Genomic DNA, 19,886 nt, shown 5'->3' on the forward strand with positions numbered 1-19,886 from the left:
CAACATGGCAAATGATTAGGGAGTTCAGTGGTTCAACATGGCAAATGATTAGGGGAAAAAAAAAAAGGTTGAATTAAAGGGAGATAATAATGGTGATCCCAACATGCTAAGGCGTGCAAGCGTGTGTGTATTCTTGTCTCTTCTAGGCACAAGGCCCGACATTTTGGGGGAGGAGGGGGAGCCAGTCTATTAAATTGACCCCCAGTATGCAACTTAATTTATCAACCCCAAAAGGATGAAAGGCAATGTCAACCTCGGCAGAATTTGAACTCAGAATGTAAAGACAGACGAAATACCGCTAAGTATTTCGCCCAGCATGCTAACTACCACCCGATGCATGAAAGGGGTCGAGTGAGTCTGATATGTGTGTGTGTGTGTGTGTGCCAGTTTTCCATCTGCCATATCCATTCATAAGGCAATTGTCAGCCCCAAGGCTGTAGCCATGCAGTGGGACTGAACCCACAACCATGTAGTTGAGGAGCAAACATCTTAACCACATAACCATTTCTGCTCCTATTTGAAAATCTTTGTTACTTCATTTATTAATTAATTAGTGATAATTTGTTAATTCATCATTGCAGCTGAAGGTGATCTATGCTGAGCTGGAACCTTACATTGAAGACATCCTGGCCCTTAATCACATGGGGATCATCAAGAGTTTGGCAAACATCTGCCAAAAGTTTGGTTGCAAACAGAAGAAATTTGTTAATGTGAGTAGAATATCCTCACCCCACGGTGGGACGGGATTTTTGTCCTTCAGTAGCCGCTGTTATTTCATATTTGCTGACCTCCAGAAAGTAGGAAAAATGGAGAATATTGTCTTCAAACTTTTGTTACAATATTTATTTATCCCTCTCGACACAGGGCTATCATGCTCCCCCTCTAATCCTGCTCATCATCAGAGATACACAGATTATCAGCCACTAAGGGACATGCTCAAGTGGTTAGGGTCAAGCACCTGTGGTATTGAGCAGGCGGCGAGCTGGCAGAAACGTTAGTATGCTGGGCGAAATGCGTAGCCGTATTTCGTCTGCCGCTATGTTCTGAGTTCAAATTCTGCCGAGGTCGACTTTGCCTTTCATCCTTTCGGGGTCGATAAATTAAGTACCAGTTATGCACTGGGGTCGATGTAATCGACTTAATCCGTTTGTTTGTCCCCTCTGTGTTTAGCCCCTTGTGGGTAGTAAAGAAATAGGTATTGAGCAGAATATTTTCTGTAACGATATTTCTGCTTCAGCAACTCAGCAGTGAATCTGTATGAAATGTAATGGCAATTAGGCCAGTTTGAAAATATTGATGTCCTGATCATAAAAGCAAAGTTTGAAGGGAATAGAAGTCATTTCCTTTGGTTTCCAGATAAAATCAAATAAGAAATAACACTTATTGACCAAAGACGAATAATAATAAAAATTTTATTATGCAGTGTTATTATTATTAATGATGATGATGATGTTGTTTTGTTATTGTTCTGGTTGTTCTTGTGTTGGTGACATAGCCTGTTGTCATGGGTTCAGTCCCACTGCTTGGCACTTTGCCAAATATCTTCCATTATAGCCCTGGGATGACCAAAACTTTGCAAGTGGGATGATAGAAGGGAAACTGAAAGGAATATATGCACAATCATCATCATTTAACATCTGCTTTCTGTGCTGGCATGGGTTGGACAGTTTGACTGAAAACTGGTACGGTGGGGGTGGTGTGGGGGGAGCTGCACCAGATTCCATTCTGATTCGGCAGTGTTTCTATTGCTCGATGCCCTCCCCAACGGCAACCATTCCGAGATGCCACCAGCATCATCCTCAACAACAGTCTCACTTGGTCTGACAGGCCAACACAACCTTGGTTTATTGCCAAGGGGCTTGGTCACCTGTCACTGCCTCCGTCAGGCTCAATGCATGAACAGTGCTTTTTACGTGCCAGCCAGACTGCACTAACATCAGCTACAACTACAATTTCACTCGGCTTGACAGGTCTTCACAAGTACAGCATATTGTCCAACAATTGAAGGGGGCTTTTAACGGGCCAGTCATGTGACACTGGCATCGACCACAACTACGATCCCACTTGGCTTCATGAGTCTTCCTCACGCACGGCTTATCTCCAAAAATCTCAGTTGCTTGTCTTTGCTTATGTGAGGCCCAAATATTAAAGGATTGTGCTCCACCACCTCATCCCATACATACATAAATTTATATATATAGTGTTGCATATTTGCCATTTGAATATGGCTAACCCATAAGGGTGGATGCTACTGTAGTTTGTAGCCCCAGGAAGATACCTCCTCCAGCTGGCCATAGACACACTATCTGTGTCCTGTGTCCTATAGTGTGTCTATGGCCAGCTGGAGGAGGTATCTTCCTGGGGCTACAAACTACAGTAGCATCCACCCTTAGGTGTTAGCCATATTCAAATGGCAAATATGCAACACGATGTGTTACCGCTACTGTTTATAACTCGCTCTGAGATTTATCATTGTTTTATATATATATATATTTATGAATCACTGTATATATGTGTGTGTGATGTATGTATATTGAAAAATAAACCTCATTTGGTGACATTGCATGAGATTGTGTTGGTCAGTCTATGAACTTTCCAGCTGACTCTTGTATCTCTCTATATATAAACGGCAGTTTGTCTGTGCGTGTTTCTGTGTGTCTGTCAGGTTGTACCCTCACCCTGACCACGGCTTTCAACCGATTCTGATGAAACTTGACACACACATAGCTCAATGTCATAATTCAAAACTAACGCAGCCAAAATTTTGAAAAGTTTCCCCAGTTCTGAAAAAAATCGATAAATTCGATATGGGGTCGAGAATTAGAAACACGAACCACAAACTGTCTAGGGGACGCAACTCCATCCTTTTTTAACTCTCAAAAAAAATTTACCATAATTTTTTTCCATTTTTTGCTATTTTTTGGCTATAACTCTCTAAAAATGCTTTATAGTTATTTCCCTTACAAACCTGAGCAACGCCGGGCGATACTGCTAGTATAATCTAAAACGGAACCTAGTTTGCTCTAAACTATTTGGCTGGGATAACCACAACATCAAAGTGACTTTACATCCTTTAATTTTGTTCTGTTTTCTTTGACAGTCCTTATTGAATGCGTTTCACTGCTCCGAGGAAGAAAAGAGAAAAGATTTTGTCCTGCTTTTGTTGGCCATGAAGACCTACGACATATACTTCGATTCTGACGGTGCTGGCACCAACACTGTAAGTATTGCCAATTTAAGATTAAAGCATTTATTCCATAGCAATGCAACAATGCTACCACTGTAGTGATCACCATGACAACCGCCGTCACCGCTAAGAGAACTGAGAAGAAGTGGGAAAGGCATAGGGGAAGGTGATGGATGAGAGGGTGGGGGTTACTAGGTCAGGTGCATAGGTCCAGTTTTATGGTTTCTCTTGTGTATATATCCCTCCCAGGACAGGACACTTGTCTGTCACCGGGTTACTCCAGTTTGCCAGCGGAGTGGACAGGAGTAATGCGAAATGAAGTGCTTTGTTCAGGAACACAATGCATCTGGGAATTGAACCCACGTTTAGTAACTGTGAGTGCGATGCCCTAACCACTAGGTCATACGCTTTGGTTGGTCAGTGGGATCACTCCTCGAATGCAGGCGTGGGGTGGAGTTTGAAGGGTCCTACAAGGCTAAAGCTGTAGAGTAGCAGGGAAAAGAGTCATCAAATGCTTACCTATCCTAATGTAGACAGTTCAACTTGGACTACCTTCTCTAAAGTGCTAACCTGGACAAGCAGGGCTATTCCGGGCCCCTTTGTATATCCCGGGGGACCAAAGATTTACCCATGGAATGTTCACCTCTCAGCCACAGAACCCTTTGTATATCCCGGGGGACCAAAGATTTACCCATGGAATGTTCACCTCTCAACCACAGATCCCTTTGTATATCCCGGGGGACCAAAGATTTACCCATGGAATGTTCACCTCTCAACCACAGATCCCTTTGTATATCCCGGGGGACCAAAGATTTACCCATGGAATGTTCACCTCTCAACCACAGATCCCTTTGTATATCCCGGGGGACCAAAGATTTACCCATGGAATGTTCACCTCTCAACCACAGATCCCTTTGTATATCCCGGGGGACCAAAGATTTACCCATGGAATGTTCACCTCTCAGCCACAGAACTCTAACCCTGTTTTCTTTTCCTTTTTTCACATGTAAGTCTAGCAGCCACCTTCCCATGCAAGTCCCCCTCCTCCACACACATGCTCCCACATGGGCACAAGCATGGGAGTGAGCTTAAGAGGCTTACTGTCCAACCATATGGTTTCAGGTTCAGTCCCACTGTGTGGTACCCTGGGTAAAGTTCCTTACCCTATAAACTTGGGTCAAGCAAAGCTTTGCAAGTTTTTTTTGATAGAGGGAAACTGAAAGAAGGCCATTATATAGTTTATACACAATCTGTATTTACCTCAGATTAGTTGATTCAAAATTTGTTTCAGAAGTAATATGAGCACATCATCACATTGATTGGTGGCAACAACAGTGAAATGCATATCTACCCTTGTCCCGATCATTTCGGGGTTGATTTCCTTTCACTCAACTCTGAAGTATGTTGTACTTTTTTAACACAAAATGTTCATAAAGGGATTTTTCCAGGATGAAAGCTGCATTTTCTGAAATTTCAGTGATGCATCATCATCATCATCATCATCATCATCATCATCTAATGTCTGTTTTCCTTGCTGGCATGGGTTGGATGGTTTGACAGGAGCTGGCAAGCCAGAGTGCTGCGCTGGGCTCCAATTGTTTGTTTAGCCATAGTTTCTGTGACTAAAGCACCATCCGTTCGTGGCCGTTTGCCAGCTCTGTCTGGCCCCGTGTCGGTGGCACGTAAAAGCACCATCCGTGCGTGTCCGTTGCCAGCTCTGTCTGGCCCCGTGCCGGTGACACGTAAAAGCACCATCCGTTCGTGGCTGTTTGCCAGCTCTGTCTGGCCCCGTGTCGGTGGCACGTAAAAGCACCATCCGTTCGTGGCCGTTTGCCAGCTCTGTCTGGCCCCGTGCCGGTGACACGTAAAAGCACCATCCGTTCGTGGCCGTTTGCCAGCTCTGTCTGGCACCTGTGCGGGTGGCACGTAAAAAGCACCCACTACACTCACGGAGTGGTTGGCGTTAGGAAGGGCATCCAGCCGTAGAAACACTGCCAGATCAGACTGGAGCCTGATGAAGCCTTCCAGCTTCACAGACCCCAGTAGAACCGTCCAACCCATGCCAGCATGGAAAACGGACGCTAAACGATGATGATGCCATTCCTAACACCAACCCTTTACAGTGTATTGAGTGCTTTTTATGCGGCACTGGCACCGGTGCTTTTTACGTGATGCCAGCATGGGTGATTTTTAATTGGCACCAGTATGGGTACTTTTTACATACCACCAGCATGGGGACTTGTAACAAGGCACCAGCATGGTGATCTTTACTATCCAGCTGGCTTTATTGCATGATTTGGATGTTTTTTTGTGTCTTCTTGTCTTGAGATCAAATGGTTGTTGTAAATGAGTCTTGCTGTTATACAAGCTATGAGGAAATGTTTCCTTGCTTGGAAACTGGTGAAGGTCAACATTTGGATGTAGGAAAATCTGACCCATGTAAGTATTGTAAAGTGGACATTATGATGATGATGATGATGATGTGTGCATATTTTATTTTCAGGTATCAGAAACAGCCGACAACATCCTGAGCGGAAGCCAGCATTCAAGTCTCTCCCACCCAATTGACATCCACGGATCAATGTTAGTCCAGACGTTACTAACGTTCTCCAACCCTCAAATCATTGTGTCCAGTTTCCTCAAACTCTCCGCTGAAATCCTCCTGGATTTAGCCTGTGACTTTCAAGGGCAGCATATAATGAAACAGTTCTTCGAAAGTGCTTCTGTCTCAGACAAGGACAAAGACGACTTGCTCAATATGTTTTATGTGAGTTAGTTTTTTTTCTTTTAATTAATAGAAACAACCAAAATGGGGTTCCTCTGAAGGATTTCCGGAGTATTGTTACTTGACAGGGTGCATAGCCTGGAGATAAGGGAGTCTCTCCAGGTCAGGAATCTTTAGGCCAAGCTAACTAGCAGGGTCCTTAGAGGGTAGGCCTAGAGCAAGATGGTTGGATAATATTCATAGTGTCAGGGAGTCCCCATCCCGCCAGGTGAAGTTGCTGTCTCTCTGAAATGAGAGGTCACAGTTGTGGTTCTGCAGACATGTGAACAGAATTGCAAGACAGCTTCTTCAACCGAGCCAACTGGCAGCAGACTTAGGGGTAGACCATGAATGAAATGGGTGGATAATATCTGTAGTGTTGGGAAGTCTCTTCAGGACTGGCTGCCTTTTCTCTGCATCAGGGCAAAAGCAACAAACTAGCAGAATCGTTAACACACCTGACAAAATGCTTCGTGTATTTCCTCTGTTTCTATGCTCTGAGTTCAGATTCTAGAGTGACTTTGCTCTTCATCTTTTGGGGATTGATAAAATAAAGGACTGATCAAGTGGCTGGATGTGTTGTTTCTAAAGGGATTAACTCACCTTGGAAATTTCAATAATCTGCTAAAAAAAGATCTGCGGAAAAGCAGTTGTCCTTTGTTTATGATGTTTGTATGTTGATGTGTGTTGCCAATGGTATTTAATTCAGTACAAACAGCTTTTTCTCTTCATCAATCTGTTTAATTTTTAGTTATAAACGAACCCTTATGTGTGACATTCTTTTTAACACAACTCTCTTTTTTTCTCTCTTTTACTTGTTTCAATCATATGACTGCAGCCATGATGGAGCACCGCCTTTAGTCGAGCAAATCGACCCTGGGACTTATTCTTTGTGAGCCCAGTAATTATTCTATTGGTCTCTTTTGCCGAACCGCTAAGTAACGGGGACATAAACACACCAGCATCGGTTGTCAAGCAATGCTAGGGGGACAAACACAGACACACAAGTACACACACACATATATATATATATATACATATATACGACAGGCTTCTTTCAGTTTCCGTCTACCAAATCCACTCACAAGGCATTGGTCGGCCCGGGGCTATAGCAGAAGACACTTGCCCAAGATGCCACGCAGTGGGATTGAACCCGGAACCATGTGGTTGGTTAGCAAGCTACTTACCACACAGCCACTCCTGCGCCTACAACTGTTTGCATTAAAAAAATGAAACAGAAACAAACTGAGACTTTTCTGCGATACTGCCAATTTGCATAATAATTTGACCACAGATATATAAACTATAAACATTTCAATCAGCAAACCCCTATTTAAGGGGTCAAACAGCAACTAATCATTTCTCTGTTTTTCTTTTTCTTTTTTAAATCTCATTTTGTGATTAGCCGATGCTGTTGAGGATGGCTTGTTCCAAATTTGGCAGCCGAACATGTCAGTCGATGTGGCCCAACTTCAACATTGATCAGAGGGTGCGGGTTGCCGGGATCCTGGCTAAGCAGAGCCTCCACCTACGCCAGCACTGGTATGGGGCCTTTGTCTTCCACAACTTCCAGCTCCAGTTATTCATGAACAGCAACAAGAGGTGGCGGATGAGTCAGAGCTCGAAGGCAAAGAAGAGGAAGATCTTTGCTGATATCTTAGGTAAGTGGAACGGGCAGATGGGGTTGGGTTACCCCTTGGGGATTCCGTAGAAAATCCAGCTCCAAAAATGCCTCGTGATAGCAAAAGAGAATGGACACCATCCCGCCCAAAGTTTGGGGTGGGCGGCACCTGACAACCTGGGGTTGCTATGGCTTTGAGGTAGATCCAGCCACCCCTGTTAACGGGGACAAAACCTGGATTTAAAACACTAGATGATGATGTTCGTGTGTGTGTGTATATATAGGTATCTCTCTCTATATAAACGGCAGTTCGTCTGTCTGCGTGTCTGTGTGTCTGTTAGGTTGTACCCTCACCCTGAACACGGCTTTCAACCGATTCTGATGAAACTTGACACACACATAGCCCAATGTCATAATTCAAAACTAACGCAGCGAAAATTTGGAAAAGTTCCCCCAGTTCTGAAAAAAATCAATAAATTCGACATAGGGTCGAGAATCAAACACAAACCACAGACTGTCTAGGGGACGCAACTCGGCCGTTTTAACTCTCAAAAATAAATTTACCATAATTTTTTTCCTATTTTTTGGCTATAACTCTCTAAAAATGCCTTATAGTTATTTCCCTTACAAACCCGAGCAACGCCGGGTGATACTGCTAGTGCTGAATAATTGGTCATCCGTTAGGTTCCAAGTTCACGGCTGAGGCTGGAGCTCAGTATCCGTAGTAAGCTTCCGAGTCAGCAGGTGTGTCTTAAAGGAAAAAGGACAACCAAGACCAGACGAGCGTCTCAGGTGATTTAATTAGAATAAAGGTGAATCAAAAAAGCATAAGTAATTACTTCTCTATTTTTGATTAATTTTTATTCTAATTATTCTAATTATTCTGAGATGCTCGTCCGGTCTTGGTTTTGTTCTTCTTTTTCCTTTAACATATATATTCTTTTATTCTTTTACGTGTTTCAGTCATTTCACTGCAGCCATGCTGGGGCACTGCCTTTAGTTGAACGAATCAACCCCAGGACTTACTCTTTGTAAGCCTTGTACTTATTCCATTGGCCTATTTTGCTGAACCACTAAGTTACAGGGAAATAACCACACCAATGATTGGGGGACAAACACAAACACACACAAACATATATATACATATATACGACAGGCTTCTTTCAGTTTCCGTCTACCTCATCCACTCACAAGGCTTTGGTCGACCTGAGGCTATAGTAGAAGACACTTGCCCAAGGTGCCATGCAGTAGGACTGAACCCAGAACCATGTGGTTGGGAAGCAAGCCTCTTACCACACAGCCACTCCTGCACCTATATATACAATATCTATATATATAAAACTGTAGTTGTGTGAGTGTCTGTCCCCTTCGATTTAGATTCCTAACTACTCCCACATTTTGCGGTGCAGTTTAACCAAAACCGGGTATCTTATAGTCGTGATTCATATCGAGCCCTTCTGGGTATTAGCGTGAGTCTACGATTTTAAAAATAATTTACCATAATTTTTTTCCATTTTCATGCATATTTTTTTAAAGGGAAGTAACTCTCTAAAAATGTCTACGATGAGACAACGATTTAAAAAAAAATTTACCATCATATTTTTTCCATTTTTAATGCATTTTTTTGCTATTTTTTGGCTATAACTCTCTAAAAATGCTGTATAGTTATTTCCCTTACAAACCCGAGCAACGCCGGGCGATACTGCTAGTATATGTATAAAAATATATCTCGGTGGTCTGACAAATGCCAATGCATAAAACTCTCAGCGCGTAAGTGTCTGTGTATGCATGCAAGAGAAAGATGCACATACACTTGCGTCAGAAATTAATTAGCACTTCTCAAATTTCTACACTAAATAGGTTAAATCAATTAAGCTATGAGCTGTTCAAAACGTCTTACGCGATGAGAAAACTTAGTATGGTGTGATTTCGGTCCTTGCGAGGCGCTACCTATATCTATTAAACAAAGGAAGATTTGTCTGCATCCGCACTCCAAGTTGTTGCACTGCTATGTCAACATCATAAGGCTGTAGACTCTCAAACTGCTCTGCAAACAAAGTTACGTCATCGTTCTGCGCAACAGTGAACTCGCAACAAAGCAATAGTTCGAGATATGGCCACTAGGTGACAGCACATACCTTTAGTGAAGAGCAAATCAAGGGTGCTAATTAATTTCTGACGGTAGTGTATGCAGACTCTGCAGGTACACACTAGCAATTATTCCTTTGTTAACCACCAATTTTGTATATATCTGTGTATGCAGAATGCACATTACGCTCCCTATTTGTCTTGTTTCAAGAATTCAATTGCAATCTTGAATTTTCTTCTTCCTCCTCAATTATATTTTTACTAAAGATTTCACCACCCACCCACCTACCTATGAAGGACTACTGTCGACTATCTTCCTTCGTTTTGCTGAATCATACTTACATACACAGCCATCTCTGTATCATGCTCAACCTTCTCTGTGTTGCAATTTGTCAACCACAAGTTTTCCTTCCTCTAGTTGCAGACACCTTGTGTTGCCTTGAGAAACGTCCTCAAAATATACATTTTGCAAAGTTGATTTACTCTTTTACTCTTTTACTTGTTTCAGTCATTTGACTGTGGCCATGCTGGAGCACCGCCTTTAGTCGAGCAAATCAACCCCGGGACTTATTCTTTGTAAGCCCAGTACTTATTCTAGCAGTCTCTTTTGCCGAACCGCTAAGTGACGGAGACGTAAACACACCAGCATCGGTTGTCAACCAATGCTAGGGGGACAAACACAGACACGCAAACACACACGTACATATATATATATATACATATATACGACAGGCTTCTTTCAGTTTCCGTCTACCAAATCCACTCACAAGGCTTTGGTCGGCCCGAGGCTATAGTAGAAGACACTTGCCCAAGATGCCATGCAGTGAGACTGAACCTGGAACCATGTGGTTGGTTAGCAAGCTACTTACCACACAGCCACTCCTGCACCTGGTATTTTCAGCTGGAAACTGTCTGCTTTTGATTCAGAAAAAGGCTACACTTGTTTTCTGAACACCTTCCCATTGTTTATTTACTTGCCACAAAATACAGAAGCCTTGAACTCAACCCAACAGGCTTTCTCATCCAGATTCTGCTGTTTGCAATTTTCTTCCATTGTCACAACTAAAGGGTTACTTGATCCAGCCTCTCATGCCCACCCTAAAGGGTCGCTTGATCCAGCCTCTCATGCCTACCCTAAAGGGTTGCTTGATCCAGCTTCATGCCTACCCTAAAGGGTCGCTTGATCCAGCCTCTCATGCCTACCCTAAAGGGTTGCTTGATCCAGCTTCATGCCTACCCTAAAGGGTCGCTTGATCCAGCCTCTCATGCCCACCCTAAAGGGTCGCTTGATCCAGCCTCTCATGCCTACCCTAAAGGGTTGCTTGATCCAGCTTCATGCCTACCCTAAAGGGTCGCTTGATCCAGCCTCTCATGCCTACCCTAAAGGGTCGCTTGATCCAGCCTCTCATGCCCACCCTAAAGGGTCGCTTGATCCAGCCTCTGATGCCCACCCTAAAGGGTCGCTTGATCCAGCCTCTCATGCCTACCCTAAAGGGCCGCTTGATCCAGCCTCTCATGCCCACCCTAAAGGGTCGCTTGATCCAGCCTCTCATGCCCACCCTAAAGGGTCACTTGATCCAGCCCTCATGCTCACCCTAAAGGGTTGCTTGATCCAGCCTCTCATGCCCACCCTAAAGGGTCGCTTGATCCAGCCTCTCATGCCCACCCTAAAGGGTCGCTTGATCCAGCCTCTGATGCCCACCCTAAAGGGTCGCTTGATCCAGCCTCTGATGCCCACCCTAAAGGGCGCTTGATCCAGCCTCTCATGCCCACCCTAAAGGGTCGCTTGATCCAGCCTCTCATGCCCACCCTAAAGGGTCGCTTGATCCAGCCTCTGATGCCCACCCTAAAGGGTCGCTTGATCCAGCCTCTGATGCCCACCCTAAAGGGCCGCTTGATCCAGCCTCTCATGCCCACCCTAAAGGGTCGCTTGATCCAGCCTCTCATGCCCACCCTAAAGGGTCACTTGATCCAGCCCTCATGCTCACCCTAAAGGGTTGCTTGATCCAGCCTCATGCCCACCCTAAAGGGTCGCTTGATCCAGCCTCATGCCTACCCTAAAGGGTTGCTTGATCCAGCCTCATGCCCACCCTAAAGGGTTGCTTGATCCAGCCTCATGCCCACCCTAAAGGGTCGCTTGATCCAGCCTCATGCCTACCCTAAAGGGTCATTCTAAAAATGCAACAATCACATCGTTCTACCCTCAGAACTACAAAGTAATGCCTAATTAATGTAAAAGTGGGAATAAATAGGGATTACATTTGACAGAGTAATCTGAATGCTAAAGGATTAAAGGATTGTAATTTAGGCCACCATAATAACTTGTCAAGGGACGTCAGTCAAGATTTTCCTGCTTCCTCTACATGAACATGTGACTGGACATGTGACTGGCTGCCAGCACCCACCATTGAAAGGGACATCACTCATATTTCTTGTGGTTTTTAACAGCAAATCCATAAAGAGACGTTACCTCTGGACAGATATGGTGGCCCATATGGCCTGTGTAGAGCTATTCTAATTAAAGCGTTCCTCAGTTGCATATACAGAATTTTTTATACATATTTCTTCATATCTATATATATAAAACTGTAGTTGTGTGAGTGTCTGTCCCCTTCGATTTAGATTCCTAACTACTCCCACATTTTGCGGTGCAGTTTAACCGAATTCGGGTATCTTATAGTCGTGATTCATATCGAGCCCGTCTGAGTATTAGCGCGCGTCTACGATGAGTCTACGATTTTAAAAATAATTTAACATAATTTTTTATTCCATTTTAATGCAGAATCTATATATATAAAACTGTAGTTGTGTGAGTGTCTGTCCCCTTCGATTTAGATTCCTAACTACTCCCACATTTTGCGGTGCAGTTTAACCAAACTCGGGTATCTTATAGTCGTGATTCATATCGAGCCCGTCTGGCTATTAGCGCGCGTCTACGATGAGTCTACGATTTTAAAAATAATTTAACATCATTTTTTATTCCATTTTAATGCATAATCTATATATATAAAACTGTAGTTGTGTGAGTGTCTGTCCCCTTCGATTTAGATTCCTAACTACTCCCACATTTTGCGGTGCAGTTTAACCAAATTCGGGTATCTTATAGCCGTGATTGATATCGAGCCCGTCTGAGTATTAGCGCGCATCTACGATGAGTCTACGATTTTAAAAATAATTTAACATCATTTTTTATTCCATTTTAATGCATAATCTATATATATAAAACTGTAGTTGTGTGAGTGTCTGTCCCCTTCGATTTAGATTCCTAACTACTCCCATATTTTGCGGTGCAGTTTAACCGAATTCGGGTATCTTATAGTCGTGATTCATATCGAGCCCGTCTGGCTATTAGCGCGCGTCTACGATGAGTCTACGATTTTAAAAATAATTTAACATCATTTTTTATTCCATTTTAATGCATAATCTATATATATATAAAACTGTAGTTGTGTGAGTGTCTGTCCCCTTCGATTTAGATTCCTAACTACTCCCACATTTTGCGGTGCAGTTTAACCAAGTTCGGGTATCTTATAGTCGTGATTCATATCGAGCCCGTCTGGCTATTAGCGCGCGTCTACGATGAGTCTACGATTTTAAAAATAATTTAACATCATTTTTTATTCCATTTTAATGCATAATTTTTCGTGTGTCGATGGCGGCGGAGTTGGCGTCCATGGTCACAGCTGCACCTGTTTGCTTCTCCCCCTTCTTCCCTCCCTCGTGAAGCTGTGGGGAAGGGAGTGTAAGGAAATCAACGTCGTAATGCGTTGTCAAGGAGACCAGCGTTCTTTTAGAACAACGACTTCATGGCTTGAAGACACCAAAACAGAAATGGCTAAGAAGGCCCGAATTGGCATCTATGAAGGAAGTAACTCTCTAAAAAGGCTTATATAGTTATTTCCCTTACAAACCCGAGCAACGCCGGGCGATACTGCTAGTTATTTATATATTTTTTTAATGCCCACCTTTTATTGTGTGTTTATATCACGCTGCATTGACCAGCGATCCCTAACCCTTTTATTTAAATGAGTTTTTCCCACAGACCCCTTTTAATATGCTTATCCTTATGTGTATGTATATGTATGTATGAATGAATGAAATTTTGAATTTAGTTCACGGATCCGCAGGGGTCTGCAGTACCCCAGGCAGGGAACCTCTGGTCTCGACCATCAAATGCTGTTATACCCCACTGGCCACAATGCGTTTCCAGTTCTCTCTTGACTGCTCCGTTCTTTACCATCTTCAGCCAAATTGCTTCACTGATTCATCTTCTCATCAATGCTGTTTATACAGGGGTGGCTGTGTGGTAAGAAGCATGATTCTCAACACCATGGTCCTGGGTTCAGTCTCACTGCATGACACGTTGGACAAGTGTCTTCTACTATAGCCTTGGGACAACCAAAGCCTTCTGAGTGGATATGATAGGTGGAAACTGAAAGAAGCCTGTCATATATAGAAGGTGGTGGTCCAGCATGTCTACAGTCAAAAATGACTGAAACAAGTAAAAGAATATATATATGAGTCCTCATAAAAAGCACCCACTACACTCTCAGGGTGGTTGGCGTTAGGAAGGGCAACAATCTGTAGAAACACTGCCAGATCAGATTGGAGCCTGGTGCAGCCTCCTGGCTTGCCAGACCCCGGTCGAACCGTTCAGCCCATGCCAGCATGGAAAACGGTTGTTAAACGATGATGATGATGTGTGTGTGTGTGTCTTTCTATTTGTCTTTTTCCTCCGCCATCTCTTGACAACCAGTGTTGGTGTGTTGCCTCCCCATAACTTAGCAGTTCAGCAGAAGAGACAGACAGAATAAGTATCAAGTTTAAAAAGGAAAAGGCCTGGGGTTGGTTCCTTTGACTGAAAGTTCTTCAAAGTGGTTCTTATTCTGTCAGTCGCTTCTGATGAGCCGCTAAGTTATGGGGTCATAAACACATGGTCACACGATGGGCTTCTTTCAGTTTTCATCTGCCAGATCCACTCACAAGGCTTTGATTAGCCGGGGACTACAGTAGAAGGCCTTGCCCAAGGTGTCACACAGTGGGATGGTACTAGGACATCAATGGACAGTCAGTATCCCTCAGGATATTCTTTCTTTATAACAAAAATGTGAAATTTTATAAAGATGATTTTAAATATTATTACGTTTATATATTTGTTGTGCAAGATTTTTTATGTGAAGTCTTGTGTTGAAACAGATATTGTTGTATTTTGGAATGGTCATTTTGCCAGTTTAGCCAATAAAAACACACGCACTATATATTTGGTGTTACTTTGCTTCAGCGTTATTTGTTTTTTACATTAATCTTAATCTTATTTTGGCCAGAGTGTGACGAAAGAACTCTGGCCGAAATAAGATTAAGATTAATGTAAAAAATAAGTAACACCAAATATATAGTGCGTGTGTTTTTATTGGCTAAACTGGCAAAATGACCATTCCGAAATACAACAATATTTTAAATATTTATTACTTGATATGTTTGTGTAAAATTTATCCTCTGGGGATTTTGTCCTGATACCAGTGGGACTGAACCCAGAACCAAGTGGTTGGGAAGCAAGCTTTTTCTTTACCACACAGCCACATCTTCACCTAAACTGGAAATGTGAGGGTGTGTATGCTCACACACACACACTGTTTTCTTTGTTGTTTTATTTCAAAATTGTTTGTTTTCTGTCTGCAGACAAGAACAAGGCTGTCATGGTTTCAAATGAAGATAAAGAGGAAGAAGAAATGAAGCAGTGTGTAAGTAGCATATCATGTTATGGATGGATGGTCATGTTTGGAAAGCTTGTAATTTTGTAGTGGTGACTGTGAGGTGGTGGTGATGGTTGGCGATCATCAGCATTGTGGTTGATTTCCATGACTTGCTAAGATCAGAAAGGTCACCACAGATGACCTCGTCTCATCTTCATGAAACAACTGCAGAGAGGAGACACAATGATGAGTGAATGTCTGAAGAGGATTTTGTCGTTGTGGAACAGAGGTTGGGGTCATTACAGGAAAGAGGTCACACGTGTCAGGTTGGTGTCATGTTTGGAGATAACCCGATGAGGCTTTCAAAGATGTGTCTGCTTTATGTGTAATACACAAATTGTAGTTTTGAACTAATACAAATTTTTATTCAGTGTACAGGTTAATAGTCACATCAGCGATTGTTTGTGTTTTATCAGTCTAAGCATGATGTTGCCAGTGAACACTTGCTACTGACGAAGCCCAAAGACGCAGAAATACACATTTAGCAATGCAACTGTCTATTTCCTTTTGCTGCTGCTGATATATTTCTGTATATGCTGTCTCTGGCCTGAAACACAAGAAACTTTAATTCATCCCATTGGTTAATTGCAATACCAATGATTTTCTTTTCTTTTCTTTGTTTTTTTTTCAGTCACTGTTTTAATAAATCATTAGTGGCTAAATTTGTGTGAGGCTGCTAATCGTTAACGTGCGTAAGCTTGCTGCTGATGAAGTTCAAACGAGCAGAAATGCATATTTAAGAATGCAGCCTCTGTTGCTGCTGGATGATTTTTGCCTTGTTATTGACATGTTTCTTCATTTTTTAACACAATACATCTATTAGAGATGTTTTCTTGAGACAAACACTGTAGATAATTAGGCTTTCAACAATGTATATACTTTAAGTATGATAAGCAGGTTGCTATTTTGAACTAATACTGCTTGTGCTGTTCATAATGAATTTTTTTAAAAAATGCATTGTCATGGATGAATTAATTAATATTCTTCTTTCCATTCTCTTGCAGGATGAAGAACCATCTATAGGAAAGGGTCAACCCAAAAGCAAAAAACTAAAAAGCTCCAATTCTGGGAAATGAAATTAAAACAAAAATTCTCATCTTGAATTAAATTTATATTTTTAATTAAAATTGTTTTTCTCTGATTAATAAATTTTAAGAGAAAAATATTTCTGAAAAAGGAACCTTGCAGAGGAAATGACAGAGGATTGAGAAAACCTTTTCATATAAATAAAACCAAGGCCCCAAAGGCAATCTATGTCTGTATCCCTGCACACAATCTGCCCCTGGCAACAAGCCTCACCCCAACAACTCATCAACACCTCACCCTCCACTCTTTGAATTTCCCTCCCCTCTAACTCCCGAGTCCCCTTTACATTCTCATGAACCTACTCCTTCATGCAATATGTCCCTGATGAATCCCCCCCCCACTCAACATATCTTTCTCGTAACCCCTTCCTCTCCCCGTATACATTCACTGCATTCCTTTCCTCCATTCCAGATCCCCCTCGCTTTACCCTTTCCTCTCTAAATGGGTTGCCATGTATCTCTTCTGCTCCCGTCCCTCTCTTCATCCTCTAACCCCTCCCTCCCCCCCCATCACTTGGCACCAGACTACTCTGTTGAGGGGGAGGTCTTGTCTTGCAAGCTCCTTGCTGGTTCGTTGGTGCCGGTGCCATGTAAAACGCCTCTAGTACCCCCTGTCCCTGTGTAGTGGCTGGCTTTAGGAAGGACGTCCAAGCATTGAAGCCATGTCAAAGATTGCAGAGCTAGGTGCAGTTGCAAGCGCCTGCCAAACCATCCGATTTCTACGTCTCATGGAAGGCAGATATGAGACTTCTCTCTTTGCGGCTGGGCATTCCAGTGGACATGGTAAGCAGCATCCTAGGGATTTCCATGAAGTCAGTTCTCAAAATGAGGAGGGAACTAGGCTACAGGAAGTCTCTGATGCAAACGACATGATGATCTGCAAGACTAACTACAGCAAATCAACCGGTCACTCATTCTGGTGGCCACACAAGCCAGATCGACCATGTTCTCACCAGAAAAGCAGGATATACTTTTGTTCTTAAATGGAAGGTCTTTCCTGGTGAAGAATGTACTCCTCATCATCATCATTGTTCGACCGTGGTCGAGACAATGGAATTTACTATGTTACGCCAGACCTCACGGTCCATCATAGCATCACGGAGGTCCTGTTGCTGGATGCCTGTATCCCTGGATATTACATCAGGGTAGGAGAGTGTGTGCCCTCTGGTATTGCGACCGTGGTCGAGACAATGGAATTTACTATGTTACACCAGACTTCACGGTCCATCATAGCATCACGGAGGTCCTGTTGCTGGATGCCTGTATCCCTGGAGATTTCATCAGGGTAGGAGAGTGTGCGCCCTCTGGTATCACGAGTAGATGGCTTCCAGAGGAGAAGAGTAGAAATTACCTCGTCTTCAGCTCTACAACAATGTCCAGCAAACTGGACTCTCCTACCTTTCACAAGAGATGACACAGGTGGTAATTTCCCATATATTTGCATATACTCCTCAACATAGGTTGGTAATTAGTGACTTGGACACCAAGAAGCAAACCAGTCTGGAAATGAGGGCCACAATCGTTTGAATAACCAGAAATTTAGAGATGTTCTAAATGAGGATGACTGGAAATTCCTTTGAGATCACCTATTAAGGGCCAAAGACGAAATTTGTGGCTGGTGCCAAGTTTCAGCCAGACTGAGAGTGATATTAGGGATGGAAGAGTGTAGATGAGGAGAGCAAAGAAACTTGGTAGGACTGGAAGAGCAGGGGTGGTAGGGAAGGATATCAGGTCGCTGGAAGTGAAGGTAGCCTGGGGAGAAGGAGAAACGAAGAAATTTACCAATGTTCTGTGCTGTGAGGAGCAGAGGCAGGATGTATATTGATGGTTGCGAGGCTGTCAAAGAAAATCATAATGTAGGAGAGAAATGGATGATGGTTCACTGGCTGGGAGTGCCACTATGAAAGGCTGCTAAATTTAATAGAGAATGCATGGGAGAAGGAGAGACTGCTTAATGTGGACCCAACTGAGGGACCAGCTGTCCGAATTGACAGTAGCTTAGTCGATAAAGCAATTAAGGCGCAGGAGTGGCTGTGTGGTAAGTAGCTTGCTAACCAACCACATGGCTCCGGGTTCAGTCCCACTGCGTGGCATCTTGGGCAAGTGTCTTCTGCTATAGCCCCGGGCCGACCAATGCCTTGTGTGTGGATTTGGTAGACGGAAACTGAAAGAAGCCTGTCGTATATATGTATATATATATATGTATGTGTGTGTGTGTGTGTGTGTGTTTGTCCCCCTAGCATTGCTTGACAACCGATGCTGGTGTGTTTACGTCCCCGTCACTTAGCGGTTCGGCAAAAGAGACCGATAGAATAAGTACTGGGCTTACAAAGAATAAGTTCCGGGGTCGATTTGCTCAACTAAAGGTGGTGCTCCAGCATGGCCTCAGTCAAATGACTGAAACAAGTAAAAGAGTAAAAGAGTAAAGGATATGAAGAGAAGGAAGGCTATCAGGAATCACTGCTAAGATGCTTAGAATATCTGGCAGACTGGGTTTTGGTCTAGCCTGAGACACATGGGTTCAGAGTTATTAAATTGCTGGGAGTTAACGAGAGGGTCATAGCTCAACTGAATAGGAAGGGAGTTAGTCTAGATGAGACGCAGCTTGTTTTTGAGCCAGACAGAAGCAATACTGATGTTATATTTCCTAGGCAACTTCAGAAGTGTTTAGTAAAAAATAAACTGTTGTTCTTGGTGTTGACATGAAGAGGGCCTTTGACAAAATTACTCGCTTCCTTATCTTGTTGTCACTGCAGAAGCTATGGGTAGACAAGTGGCTGGTAAGAACTGTCCAAGAGATGCTGGCAGTAAGGTAAAAATTGGTAATGAGTTTAACTGATGGTTCACCAAGGACTGGTCTGAGCACTCTTTTGTTTATGATAGTCCTCCAGGCCATAACAGGGGAATTTAAAACTGGTTCCCCATGGGAGCTTCTCTATGGTGATTGTTATTGCTGAATTTCTAAAATAATCAAAAAATTTTATGTTTGGTGCAAGGTCTGGAATCAAAGAGTCTTTGAGTTAATTAAGCTAAGACCAAAGTGTTAGTAGGTAGGAAAGCTGACAAATGACTAATCCCTTCAGGGAAATGGTCCTACTTGATATATAAAAAAAAGGGGCTGGTGGAAGTTTCATAAGCTGTACCCAGTGCAAACTATGGACACAAGAGAAGAGAAATATTTAGAACTTTTTAGCAAACTCTTCATTTCTCTATAAATACTAGGGAACACAAAAATTTCTAGAACACTCTTCAGAGCACAATTTGGTGGTCCCCTTTTTTTTTACCAAAGTAAAGCAAGGTTTCTTGATTCTGTTGCACAAAAACGTTCAAAGCTATCTAAATTTAACCAGTCTTTTGGAGACGCAATGACTTATGATGATGTTTTCAA

At 42.9% G+C, this 19,886-nt stretch overlaps 1 protein-coding gene and 1 long non-coding RNA gene across 2 annotated transcripts in view; both read left to right on the forward strand.

Annotated features, from left to right (window-relative positions):
- The window catches only part of LOC115226237 (nucleolar protein 9), a 38,269-nt gene extending 21,729 nt beyond the window's left edge, over nucleotides 1–16,540 (forward strand). The window contains exons 6-11 of the mRNA XM_029797260.2: nucleotides 582–710; nucleotides 3,101–3,220; nucleotides 5,691–5,954; nucleotides 7,357–7,612; nucleotides 15,340–15,401; nucleotides 16,418–16,540. Of these exons, the coding sequence (XP_029653120.1) occupies nucleotides 582–710; nucleotides 3,101–3,220; nucleotides 5,691–5,954; nucleotides 7,357–7,612; nucleotides 15,340–15,401; nucleotides 16,418–16,489 (903 nt within the window). The 3' untranslated portion in view covers nucleotides 16,490–16,540. The remainder of the gene's footprint in view (nucleotides 1–581; nucleotides 711–3,100; nucleotides 3,221–5,690; nucleotides 5,955–7,356; nucleotides 7,613–15,339; nucleotides 15,402–16,417) is intronic.
- LOC118768419 lies at nucleotides 847–1,418 on the forward strand. Its single transcript, XR_005004233.1, has 2 exons — nucleotides 847–963; nucleotides 1,196–1,418. It is a non-coding gene; the product is annotated as an uncharacterized LOC118768419 (long non-coding RNA).
- Nucleotides 16,541–19,886: the final 3,346 nt, after the last annotated feature.

Source organism: Octopus sinensis, linkage group LG29 (genome assembly GCF_006345805.1).
Source record: "Octopus sinensis linkage group LG29, ASM634580v1, whole genome shotgun sequence".
In the NCBI taxonomy this organism is placed as follows: Eukaryota; Metazoa; Mollusca; class Cephalopoda; order Octopoda; family Octopodidae; genus Octopus; species Octopus sinensis.